Consider the following 13,831-nt stretch of genomic DNA (forward strand, 5'->3'; position numbering starts at 1 on the left):
TGAATCCATGACAGATGGATCATGGATGATTTGCTCATTTTGCTTTCGAATGTCACAGTAAACTAAAATTGTAGCTCGCTCTTTCTAGATCAGGGCGACCGGCATCCAAACCGCAAGGCCCGTGGACAACTGCGAACCAAGATTGAGTCTGGGGAAGGGACAATACCCGTTCGTACGAGTAACACCATTCAGACCTGGGATGGAGTGTTGCAGGGAGAACGACTGCTAACCATGTCATGTAGTGACAAGATCGCCAGGTATGATGCTATCAGTAGATGACTTCCTGATTATTTACTCACCGCTATGTCATCCAAGATGTTTGTGTCTTTCTTTCATCAGTTGACAAGAGATTAAGGTTTTTGAGGAAAACATTCCAGTATTTTTCTCCATATAGTGGACTTCAATGGGGATGAATGGGTTAAAGGTCCAAATTGCAGTTTCAATGCAGCTTCAAAGGGCTCTACATGATCTCAGCCAAGGAATAACACTCTTATCTAGCGAAACGATCTGTCATTTTCTAAAAAAAAAAAAAAAAACATTTTGGATTAGCTTGGCCTCACACATTACGCAGTGACATTGGAAAGGTTGATGGCAATGCAGAGCTAGTGCAAGATGAGCATTTGTGGTTAAAAAAAGTATGCATTTTTATTTTATTTTTTAGAAAATAACTGATCGTTTCACTAGATAAGACTCTTATTTCTCCGCTGAGATCTTTATAATCTGCATTGAAGCAGCAATTTGCACTTTCAGCCAGCTGATCCCATTCAATTCCACTACATGGAGAAAAATCATGGCATGTTTTCCTCAAAAACCTTAATTTCTTTTCAACTGAAGAAAGAAAGATACTTGGATGACATAGGAGTAAATTATCAGGAAATTCTTATTCTGGAAGTGAACTAATCCTTTAATTTGCTTTAAAGCAGATATTTTAAAGTGGACATTTGTAATTCATTGTATGTATAATTCCATGCATGAAAAATGTATTTTCAATGTATTTCAATGTTTATTCAAATCAAAGTTTGTCTTGAATGTAAATAGGGTTTTGTTTCCTTTTTTGTAACACCACATTTCAGAGTGAAACATGAGGGAAGCTTTAATTGATGATTCTTTTCGAGAAAAAAAACCTGCTGATATCAGGTGGCCCACTTTTGTGTTGACACCTCTCCTTGATCTGCTCGATGTCGAATGCTTCTTATGACCGTCTTGTTTTTTTCCTTGTGCCCACACCCCTCCACCTTTAACGAGTCCCCCTCGTTAGCATTCCGTCGCCTGCATCCAGCGGCACTCAGAAAGCAGCTGATTGGCTGTCTTCTTGGCTCTGAAACCCCAATCACTTCAGCTCTCTCCAGAGCGGGGGGCTCCCTGGAGCAGGGGCATTGGGCCCCTGATTAGGGCTCTGATTATGGTCTCCAAAAAACAGCCGTCCCGCTGAGGGAAGCCTGCTGCCGCAAACACTATCCGCGCGCCTCGCATCGGATGCCAAGAAACCCACTCCAGTTAAACGCGGTCGTTATCATCCAGCTGTGAGCCGAGGCTTTTCGAGAGCTCGGATCTCATGCATCACCTTTGGAAAAAAAAATCATTCCGAAGGCTTAGGAGAAATCACTGATTGAGATTATAGATCCCAGGTGTTATTTTTTCGATAATTTCAATGGCTGCTGTAAATATGGTGGTGTGCGAGCACGGTCTCTTGAAATCAGGATGTTGTTTTATTCCTTCATAGTACTGCAGCATAAGTATCTTGCTGTACAGTATGTCCACAGGGGGCGACTCCATTGTACCACTTGCAACCAACAAGTCAACAAGGTTCACCAGGTGCACACCTGTACTTCTTTTTCCTTTCCTAGATGGAACGTGATCGGAGTGCAGGGGTCTCTTCTAAGTTACTTCACAGAGCCCATATATTTCTCCAGTTTGATTTTGGGAAGTCTATACCACGCTGACCATCTTTCTAGAGCCATGTACCAGCGCATCGCTGAGATGGATGATCTGCCCAAGCCGTTCGCCATCAACAGACCTCTTCTTAGTGGTAAACATCTCAAATGAACAACTAATTGTATGTTTTCTCAGCTCTTTGCCCAACCTCGTCTGTTTTCTCCTCATCTGCAGGTATCAGTAACACCGAAGCAAGGCAACCTGGAAAAGCTCCCAACTTTAGCGTCAACTGGACAGTCGGAGATCAAGGCTTGGAGATCATTAATGCCACCACAGGAAAAGATGATCTTGGAAGACCATCTCACCTTTGCAAACATGCCCTCTATACTCGCTGGGTCTCTCTGCATGCCAAGGTAAAGCATTCTGTAAAGGTAGAACGGTAGTTCATTGGATAAATCAAAATGGTTTAATTTTTGATAAATGTGCTAACTATGTTAAATATTCTTTTACCCCTTTCAGCTCAGTGAAAAACTGCGAATCCAAGGATCTCGGCCAGGCTCCTACCACGAGGCCAAACAAGCAGCGGAGGAGTATCACACGGCCAAACAGACTCTCTTCAAAGCTTTCTACAAAGCGGGATTCGGCGCATGGGTTGAAAAACCCATCGAACAAGACCAGTTTTCCCTTACTTCTTAAGATAAGAGAAAGAAACTGTCGGCAAGAGATCTTTTGTACATTTACATGGAATGCAAGGTTTTAATCTAACCTCCATAGTCGTTATTTTTCACCTCGGTTATTTCTGAGAGTTGCTTGCTTTCTTTTATCTGTTAAAAACACTGTGTTCACTCAGAATATGAAAAAGAACCCAGCTGAAAACTTGGCGCTGGGTAAAATTTGGACAAGACCTTGCGCTAAAATTCTGCGCTAATTAATTCTGGCTTAATTTTACCTCAGAATGATGTTAAATTGTGTCTATAATTGCATACATATTATAATAGAATTTGATTTCTACTCTTCTGCGATATCCCACTATATTAGGTGACTGTCTTAACTAACCTTAAAGGATTCATTTGCTTCCAGAATAAAAAAATCCTTATAATTAACTCACCCCAATGTCATCCAAGATGTTCATGTCTTTCTTTTTTCAGTCGAAAAGAAATGAAGGTTTTTGAGGAGAGCATTCCAGGATTTTTCTCCATATAGTGGACTTCTGTGGTGGCCAATGGGTTGAATGTCTAAATTGCAGTTTCAATGCAGCTTCTAAGGACTCTACATGCTCCCAGCCAAGGCATTAGGATCTTATCTAGCAAAACTTTAAAAAATTTTCTAAAATAAATACAAATTTATAAACTTCTTAACCACAAATGCTCTTCTTGCACTAGTTCAACCTCACGCATTACGTAATCACGCACACAAGATGTAGGCAAAAAGTACCGACCTAAAGTATTTACCAAGCAAGTGTGCAAAGAAAGTCAAACGGCCTTGCCAAAAAAAAGGGTAAAGCAACGATGACAGATGATTTTGAAGTTGGAAGAGAAAACAAGGTTTTTCGCCCGACCCTACCTTTTTAAACCAAATTACACAGATGACACACTAACTGCGGGTCTTTTGCATGATTCAGTTATGAGTGAGGAAGCATTTGTGGTTAAAAAATATATATACATTTTAATTTTTTTTAAATGGCTAAACATTTTGCTAGGCAAGACCCTTATACTTTGGCTGGGATCAGTTAGAGCCCTTTGAAGCTGCATTGAAACGGCAATTTCAACCCGTTGATCCTGGAATGTTTTCCCTCCAAAACCTTAATTTCTTTTCGACTGAAGAAAGAAAGACATGAACATCTTAGATGACATGGGGATGAGTAAATTAGCAGGAAGTTTTTATTCTGGAAGTGAACTAATCCTTTAATTTTACCAAGGAGGTTCCCCACAGAAAGTTTTCTCTCAGAACAGGAGACAAACCGATCTATATTATGGTTGCTATAAACCAGCAGCTTCGTTGCGCAAAAATACACAACTGGCCAGATTTACTAAATTAGCTTCAGAGCGCAATTCTATAAAACTGCCAATGGGAGAGGAAAATTCTGACATTGCGCGCATTAAAAAATGCAGGTGCAGCCGGATCATTTCCATAATGACCAAGAGCAGTGTAAATTACTGCCTGTTTTGGCTTTAAATATTGCCGCACATACCAGTACTTTGACGAGCGCAAACGTTAGTAAATTTCATTGCGTGATTCATTTTAATACTCTCCTCCCTATAAATTTTACGTCTCAAAAGGGCAACTCTTACAAATGCATATTAAATAAGGTCAGCCACAAGAAAACTGTGTCCACGCCTTTTCAGCGCAAATTCTTCACTGCCTTTAGTAAATCCTGACAAATCCTGATGGTTTGCACTGACGCAAGCTGTTAGTAAATCTGGCCCATTTGAAGATAACTTGAGTATTTAACTAGTACCGATGGTGGTACTGTGCTTTCAGCCACATTTTAAACACCCTAATATACATTACGTAACTTAGAGTACAATTGAATAATTTTATTCTCGATAGCATCTTTTCGACATTTAGCTAACTTAAGGTGCTTAACAGTCGAGCTGCGATAATTAAAATTAAGTGCTATTAACAAGCCAGAGATGTCAGCAGGGTAGTTCTGAGAGAACCAATTTCCCTCTTGGGCAGTTTTCCAGGTTGCATTCGACACATATCTTTATTTGCAGTGCTGGGGAAAGTTACTTTTAAAAGTAATGCATTACAATATTGAGTTACTCCCTAAAAAAGTAACTTATTACATTACTTTTTATGGAAAGTAATGTGTTATGTTACTTTTGCGTTACTTTGTAAATCTGGGCAGATTCACAGCTGTTCAAAAACTCTTCAGCAATAAAAAAAAAGGGAAAACAAATGTTAGATTACTTTGAGTAATTTTTGCTTATTAGTATGGATGAATTGGATCACTGAAGGTTGGCAGCAAAGACATTGGTCAATCAAATGGGATTAAATACATAACGGATATTTGTATTATTTAACATATTTAATTATTGCAGGTTTGCTTTGAATTTCACTGTTTTTATTCATTTTTAAGGGAATACTTCATCTGTTTTTTTTTAGTGAGTGAGATGAATTAATGCATGTTCACATTTATTCTAGAACTAAAGTAACATCTTACTCACAATTTCTCTCAACATGGGGACAGGAGAGAAATGGGGGGGGGGGGGAGTAACTAATTCAAAAGTAATGCGTTACTTTACTAGTTACTTGGAAAAAGTAATATTATTACGTAACTTGCATTATTGCCCCAACACTGTTTATTTGCGGCATTTATAAATGTGAATGTAGGAGCTAATTTAGTTCCTCCAAATGTATTTCCTAGAACTAAATACGTTCCTAGTTCCTATAATAAGGTTTCTCCGGTGCGAAAGCCCCTTTATTCAGTTAAAGAGTTTTGTTGACTTTTGATTGATTGGACATAATTAGCTGTTTAAATATGTCTAGTAACACCGATAGTTACATATGTAGGCAAATATCAGTAATTGACCAATATGCGTAGCTAAAAATAACCCAACAAAATGACCCGACAAGCTAAACCCAGTTTTGGGTAAAGTCAAAACCCAGTGTTTGTTGTTTGTTTGGGGGTTTTTTATGTCTAGAATCACTTTCCAATTGTAAATTTGCCATTTTAGTTTTCTGTTTAACACTGTTGGGTCTGAGGGGGTTTTGGGACCCTGGAGAAGTTTTGGTGTGCCCAGACATTTGTGCTTTTTTTCCGTATTTTAAAAACATATTAATGGTTAAAGTCTGATTACACTGTAATCAACACAAACTGAGCTACAGTAATTGATCCCATTGATTTCCGTCATCCAGTTTCGTGTTTAACGTTAAGAAGGTGATGCAATTTTATCGGAAACAATAAAGACTGAACTGTATCATCAGAAAACTAAGTTAAGTTAGATTTGATCGTCAGACATTTTTCAATGATTGTAATTATGTAAATACTAATTTACAATGTTACAGATTCCAGAAAACTGCTTTAGATTTCATATTGTTTACTTTGGTCTTGTTTTATGTGGAGTTGTGCTTTTGTTTGCATGTGTCCGACAAGTAGGATGTCCTGTTCAATATTTTATGTTTTTTAAGAGTGCTTTGTAACCACAGTGCACACTTTTGCACAGAAGAGAGTCTATGCTGCATTACGTCACTAAAATGTGTCCTCAAAGAATTGAGAGCAACATTTGGGACCAGGTTTTATTATTTTGTTTAACTCAGCTCAGCACGAGCTCTAGAATCATTGTAAACTCTAAAACTCAACCTAGATATGTCGAGAACTTGTCCTGGAAAAATTCCCTTTGTTCTGCAATTGAGGATGCTCTTTGTTGTCTGAACTAGAGTCCCGCACGGATTGGGTTTGAACTGGTTCTGCCGGGCCGGAATCAGAAAGTTGCATGACTTTTCACATGAGAGGAAAAGGATAAAAGGAACTGTACTTGTAAGAAAATAAAATGTTCACAGTGTTCTGATTTTGGTCTGTCAAACTTTTTTGTTTTCTAACGTTTCCCAAACAAACGTAATTGCAACGCGCTTCTCCTGTAATCCTGGAAGTTTTACTTGTGAATTGTATTTTGTGCAATTGGGCTGACTTTTGAAAGCTTGAAAGTTTAAATACCCAAAGAATTTAATAGACTTGGTGAGGGATTAAAAACACATTATCAGTATTCTCTGCGTTCTTAAGAACAAAAGAGGTTCAAGTGGATTCGTTTCTGGAATTCTGATTCCCCCAAATTATGACCTTTTGTTTACCCGCAATAGCGACATGCGAAATGAAGCGATTAGCGGTGTGGTAATCGCACTGACTAGAGTGAAATTGTGTTTATCTGGGCTCGCAGGCTCGTTGTGGCGGATTGGTCTTTGAACAATGGCACTTTCGGCTAAAGTGCTTTTATCTGTGACTCCTTTAATTCGCATTCTAGAGTGTTTCCTCTTTTTTTCTCTTTTTACATTACCATTTATCAGTTTTGAGGGCTGAAGCCTTTGTTTCTCCACAGAACGTCTAAAAACATGCTTGTATCCTGCTCCATGTTTAGAGGCTTGCAACAAATTTTTGTGAATTTCCAATAGTTTACGATGTTCGTGGACACTGAATTTTTACAAATGTTTACATTTGTTTACAAATATTGATATGAAGATTAATTAATTACAGTAATTTCGTAAACATTTAAAGCAGCTATGGAAAACTGCCATGAAATGTTAAAAGCAAGAAATAAAAACATGTTTACGAAACTTAATCTTTAATCAGTTAGCATATTATTTGTCCGCTTTGTGTTTAGCAAAAGATCGTCAAAAGATTTCGGATGAAAGCAATTCAGCTCAAAGAAAACTGACTCACGCACTTAGAACCAAAATCTTGGATATGTATAATATCAATAATATTGGTATCAGTGATACTCACCTTCAGTCACAAAAAAAATATTTAACAAATATTAAAAATAGTCTGCATGTTGTTTCTAAATTAAATGTGAAATTATTGCAGTATAAAAGTATATTTTAAAACATGTTAGGTGTGATTAATCACGATTAATCGCAATTAATTTCAGAAAAAGTGTGAATAATAACTTTTAATTAGAATTTTTTAATCAATTGACAGCACTAGTAGCTATATTTATTGGTATCTTTTGAGGGGCATTGATTACTCCACTAAAACTTTGTAGGGTGGTGTCAACAATATTATTTCATATCATCAACCTGATTACGCCAAAGTACGTTTTAAGCGGTTTAAGCGTCAAATCATCTTTTTACAGTCAGACACTGCGTGAGAGCACAACATATTGGTTGTTTTGGTTACTTCAAATTGGCCTAGCAATATAAGATTATTTGAAATGTGGAAAAAAACTGATTTTGGATGAAAGCATTTTACCTCAAAGAAAATTGACTCAAGTACTTACGACAGAAATCTCGGACATCAGTAATTTAGTTATCAGTGATACTCACCTTATAAAACTCACCTTAAAAATACTTAACAAATATTAAAAATATACTGTCTTTATGTTGTTTCTACATTAATTTGAAGATTAAGTGTGAAATTATTGCAGTAGAAAAGTTTAATGTTAGGTGTGATTTAATCACGATTAATCGCAATTAATTTCAGAAAAAATGTGTGATTAATTAGGTTTTTTTAATCAATTGACAGCACTAGTAGCTATATTTATTGGTATCTTTTGAGGGGCATTGATTACTCCACTAAAACTTTGTAGGGTGGTGTCAACAATATTATTTCATATCATCAACCTGATTACGCCAAAGTACGTTTTAAGCGTCAAATCATCTTTTTACAGTCAGACACTGCGTGAGAGCACAACATATTGGTTGTTTTGGTTACTTCAAATTGGCCTAGCAATATAAGATGATTTGAAATGTGGAAAATAAAACTGATTTTGGATGAAAGCATTTTACCTCAAAGAAAATTGACTCAAGTACTTATGACCGAAATCTTGGACATCAGTAATTTAGTTATCAGTGATACAACTCACCTTAAAAATATTTAACAAATATTAAAAATATACTGTCTTTATGTTGTTTCTACATTAATTTGAAGATTAAATGTGAAATTATTGCAGTAGAAAAGTTTAATGTTAGCTGTGATTTAATCACGATTAATCGCAATTAATTTCAGAAAAAATGTGTGATTAATTAGGTTTTTTTTAATCAATTGACAGCACTAGTAGCTATATTTATTGGTATCTTTTGGGGGGGATTGATTACTCCATCAGACCTTTGTAGGGTGGTGTCAACAATATTATTTCATATGACGTAATCAACCTGATTACACAAAAATACATTTAAAGCGTCAAATCATCACTTTACAGTCAGGCGTTGTGTGAGAACACATAATGGTAGTTTCAAATTGGCAAAGCTGATTTGAAGCGTGGGGAAAAAACGTCAGGAGATTTTGGATAAAAGCATTTAACCTCAAAGAAAATGGACTCAAGTACTTTTGTAGTACTCAAGTAATATTAGTATCAGTCATACTCGCCTTCAGTCATTAAAAAATATATATATTTAACATAATGTCTTTATTGTATCTACATTAATTTGAAGACTGAATGTGAACTTATCGCAGTATAAAAGTATATTTTAAAACTATGTTAGGTGTGATTAATCGCAATTAATTTCAGAAAAAAATGTGTTATTAATCGTTTTTTTTATCAATTGACAACACCACTATATATATCTTAAACTAAAGTTCAGACAAGACTTTTCAGAGGAATATTCTCAAGCAGTTCATTTCTTTCCTCTCCTATTCGTATGAAAGTACAGGAATGGTTTCTGATAATCTGCAAACCTGTGGCTTCTCTCGCACAGCTGTCCCGCATCTTCCCATGTTGCATCAGGAGCATGTGGGTTTGGGGCCATATCAGCTCTCCACACCTGTGCAAGGTGAGAAAGCAGAAGATAATCCTGGCCATGGATTTGCCTCATCTCTGTGCTTCACAGAAACCTGAACAAACAAAATAAAGTAACCTTATCGGCCATCAAAACTTTAAAAACTTCCACCATCTGTCAGCACCATCTTTAACTTCAGAGAACTTCCAGTGCGAGAAGAAGAAGAAAGCTGCCCTCCGTTTTGCGAAACCGCGCGGATGTATTTACGGTTTAGGGAAGAAACGAGAGATTTGCGGATGATTTTCAGAGTTCGATCAGACTCAAGGTGAGGCAGGATTAGCGTTAGACGCCTTTCATGGTTTCCGGCTTCAACCTTTATCTCCAAATTGCCTTTCAGAAGGTGAAGTGTGTAAAAGAGAAAAGCGGCGCTCTTTCTGCCCTTGTCGTTGGAGTCATAGATGTGCGTTTCACTCCACTTAAACTGTTTTTGTTAAGCGTAATTTCAAGGCATTGTGTGAGGGCACAACACGTCGGTTGTTTTGGTTGCTTCAAATTGCCAAAGCGAGATAAGACGATTTGAAATGTTGCGAAAAAAACAGGAGCTTTCGGATGAAAGCATTTTACCTCAAAGAAAATTGCCTCAAGTACTTACGACCTACACCTCGGACAAAGCACACAAAGTTCAATTTTTGATGGACATCTTGTATTTCTTGTTCCTTTTGCCTCAAGTAAACATGCAAGTGTATTTCACAGAACTAAACTGATACTAGTTAAAATTCACAAACAATAAAACTTGGGTTTATAGATATACAGTTGAAGTCAAAAGTTTGCACACACCTTGCAGAATCTGTTATTTATTTTACCAAAATAAGAGGGATTATACAAAATGCATGTTATTTTTTATTTAGTACTGACCCGAGTAAGAAAACTCCCACAAATTCTTTGGTTTTTCAGCATTTTTGCGTATTTGAACCCTTTCCAGCAATGACTGTATGATTTTGAGATCCATCTTTTCACCCCGAGGACAACTGAGGGACTCGTATGCAACTATTACAGAAGGTTCAAACGCTCACTGATGCTTCAGAAAGAAACAGAATGCATTAAGAGCCAGGGGGTGAAAACTTTTGAACAGAATGTGTACATTTTTCTTATTTTGCCTAAATGTCATATTGTTTTCATTTAGTACGGCCCTTCAGAAGCTACAGAAGATACTTACATGTTTCCCTGAAGACAAAATAAGTTAAATTTACCCTGATCTTCAAATTCCAAAAGTTTTCACCCCCTGGCTCTTCATGCGTTGTGTTTTCTACTGAAGTATCAGTGAGTGTTTGACTTCAACTGTATATTTCACTTCAAAGTGCTACAGCAATGTATAAAACAAAGTGGTTGGATTCAAGTATCTGGCTTTAGTCGAGCTCTAGATGTGTTACACCGAATCGATGCCGAATGAGTTGGCCTACACTGTTGTGATAACATATTGATTGGCCAGTGTCTTTAATCCAGAAACCTCTGCAACTCGTTTCATTTGTCACAGCTCGTTTATTTGTTCGATTTGCCGCCATTAAACTACTTAATGGACCTTCCGGGCCTTTTAACGTCAACAGATGGAAGAACAGACACCGGAGCACCTTACCTGAGTTAACAGAGCATCAACGTGAATCTTTCACCTGGTGCTGAAAACGTGACCTACCCGCTCAACATGTTGAGATGAAGAAACGTGCCAGCAAGCAATAGTCGTCATTTCACCATCTGGGTTAACTATAAACCCGATATAGTCCGGCTATGTGTAACCCACTTCCAGCCCAAATAACCTTGAATTTGGTTGCATGCCATTTTTTGGCTAAATAACTAGTTAGATGTACGATATTCCATCCTGTATGCAAACTCAGCAGCGTTTACAAGGTTTTATTGTTTATTTTTTTCATTTTTCATTTTTTAATTGATTACTAGTCTAATATTGGGATATGTTTAGATGTCTATTAAATTTTCACTGACAGCCCAAATACAAACTTGTTTTAGCCTAGACGTCTGGGCTGTGTTTTCACGGCTAATAGACGTCTTTCAGACCAAAAATTGCTTGCTGGGGTGCTTCTTTCTAAGAGTGTAGAATCCAACTTGAGTAGCAGAGTTTTACCAAGAAATAGTCATCATGGAAACTATAAAAAAAACAAAAAAACATCAGGAACTGTAAAAATACAAAAGTAATCAATTAACTATGGAAGAATGAATTAGTAAATTAACAAATAATACAAAAAAGTACTTAAAATAGGACATAACAGTTTTTACATTCTCTGTTTGAAGGAAACCTGATATTTATTCATTATGATTTTATATTATCATTATAAATGTAATAACGTTGGTACAGTTGAGGATAGTATTTTCAAAGGCAAGACCTATTTCGCCTTAGGAAATAAAATTTTTGCCTCAGGGATTGTGATATGGTAGGTTTTTCTTGTCAAGAATATTATATCACAAATATTTATCTTTATTGTTTATTTTTATTAAAAATAGTAGGGTGATTGCAGGTAAAATGGGCTACTTTTTTTTAAATGTTTAATTTAGATACCTAGATGTTTTTTTCTTTTCTTTATTACTTTTGTTAACTTTTAAGGTCCAGGTGTTATTCGCAAGATATATACCAATAAACATTTTGAGGCCACGCACACCAGACAAATTTCTTTTCAGGTAAAGTGGGCCAATCCTTTATTTATCAAAAATTTTTCTTCATCTTAACTAAAAACATATGATTATTATCAGACAAACATATTTAACAACCTACAGGTTATGAATAAAATAGATCAAGTGTAAATCTACATCTCAATTTGTGTGTTAAATTCCAAACAACTGAAAGTGAAAATGTGAAATGTTGTGTTGCCATTAAATCTTAAAATCAGAATATTGATAAAAAATGAACTCTACAATAAATTAAACCTGTGACTATAACATAAGTAACAACAAATGTGACCCTGGACCACAATGATAGATTTTTCGTTTATGCCAAAAATAATTGGTGTCATATTGCATCAACCAAAACAATTTTATCATTTAGAGAAAACCATTGTTATGCTCTGAAAGTGTTAAGTAAACCCATTGAGCACAGTACAATCAAGCTTAAACGGCCCACTTTACCTGCAACCACCCTACTTAAAATAGCTAATTTTTACATTCCCTTTTTGAAGGAGATCTGATATTAATTCAAATTTATTGTATATCATCATTATTAGTTGTGATAACTTTGGCACTGTTGACCAAAGGCAAGACCTATTTTGCCTCAGGAAAGACAATTTTCGCCTCGGGATTGTGCTATGGTATGTTTTTCTTGTTGAGAAAATCATATTTATCATATTTTTAGTCGGATAATCTTTTATATAGGGTGGAATAATATTTCTTATTCAGAAACAGTGTTTTACTCACGTTTCCCGCCCAGTGTTGTCCTTCAGTACAACTATTCACGATTTGTGGGTGTGGCTTCATCATTAATGAATATTGTTTTAAATACATGAAAAAAAAAAACAAACACATGAAATGTAGAAACAAATGTAAGAATACAAACTGTGGCTCTGTTGATGATGTGTTTTTTCAGAGGCAAGACCGATTTCACCTCTGTTACGTTTTCATATTTGGCCTATTTTTAATCAGATAATCTTTTATATAACGTATAATCGTATTTCTTATTCAGAAACAGTGTTTTACTCACGTTTCCCGCCCAGTGTTGTCCTGTGGTACGAGTAGCTTCGCAATTTGTGGGTGTGGCTTCATCATTAATAAATAATCTTTTAAAAACATGAAAAAAACACATGAAATGTAGAAACAAATGTAAGAATTCAAACAAACGTAAGTATTACAAATGAATGAATACATTTGTATAACTTTGGCTCTGTTGAAAAATAGTTTTTTCAGAGGCAAGATTTCACCTCAGGAAATTCGCCTCAGGGATTGCTATATGGCATATATTTGGCAAATTTTTAATCAGATAATCTTTTATATAGAGTGTAATCATATTTCTTATTCAGAAACAGTGTTTTACTCACGTTTCCCGCCTTTTGTCGTCGCCTACAATGGATCTGGCTTCCATCTCATCTGCATCTAGCTATTTTTAGCTGTACAAAACAGCTCGATTTGCTGCTTAATATTGCAAATTAGTGTGTCTTACAATATTATTTTAATGTGGTATCTTAATTATGAGCACACTAATTTGTAGTGCAAACAGTTTTACTATTTACTGCAGTTGTTCTTCTCGTTAGTTCCCTATATGCGGCTAATGAACCGGAAGTCTCACCCATAGTCTTTAATAACTTTATACGTTATTAACTAGTACATGCTTTCCTTGTTGATATTTTATTATATATATATATATATATATATATATATATATATATATATATATATATATATATATATATATATATATATTCAAAAAATGTTAATATTACATAATATAATATTTCATAATAATATTATCATAAATGAAAACAAAAGTGATAAAACAAAACGTATTGTTACCTTAGCAGTTTTCCTGATAAACTCTGGTTGTTGCTTGAAAGTTTTTTTTTGCACATATCCAGTTGGACATTTTAAGATA

At 35.7% G+C, this 13,831-nt stretch overlaps 1 protein-coding gene across 1 annotated transcript in view; it reads left to right on the top strand.

The window, feature by feature from the left end:
* The window catches only part of adarb1a (adenosine deaminase RNA specific B1a), a 49,496-nt gene extending 43,107 nt beyond the window's left edge, over positions 1-6,389 (top strand). Inside the window, exons 9-12 of the mRNA XM_073844157.1 lie at positions 89-257; positions 1,848-2,029; positions 2,110-2,288; positions 2,395-6,389. Coding sequence (XP_073700258.1) covers positions 89-257; positions 1,848-2,029; positions 2,110-2,288; positions 2,395-2,571 — 707 coding nt within the window. The 3' untranslated portion in view covers positions 2,572-6,389. The remainder of the gene's footprint in view (positions 1-88; positions 258-1,847; positions 2,030-2,109; positions 2,289-2,394) is intronic.
* Positions 6,390-13,831: the final 7,442 nt, after the last annotated feature.

Source organism: Garra rufa, chromosome 7 (assembly GCF_049309525.1).
Source record: "Garra rufa chromosome 7, GarRuf1.0, whole genome shotgun sequence".
NCBI lineage: Eukaryota > Metazoa > Chordata > Actinopteri > Cypriniformes > Cyprinidae > Garra > Garra rufa.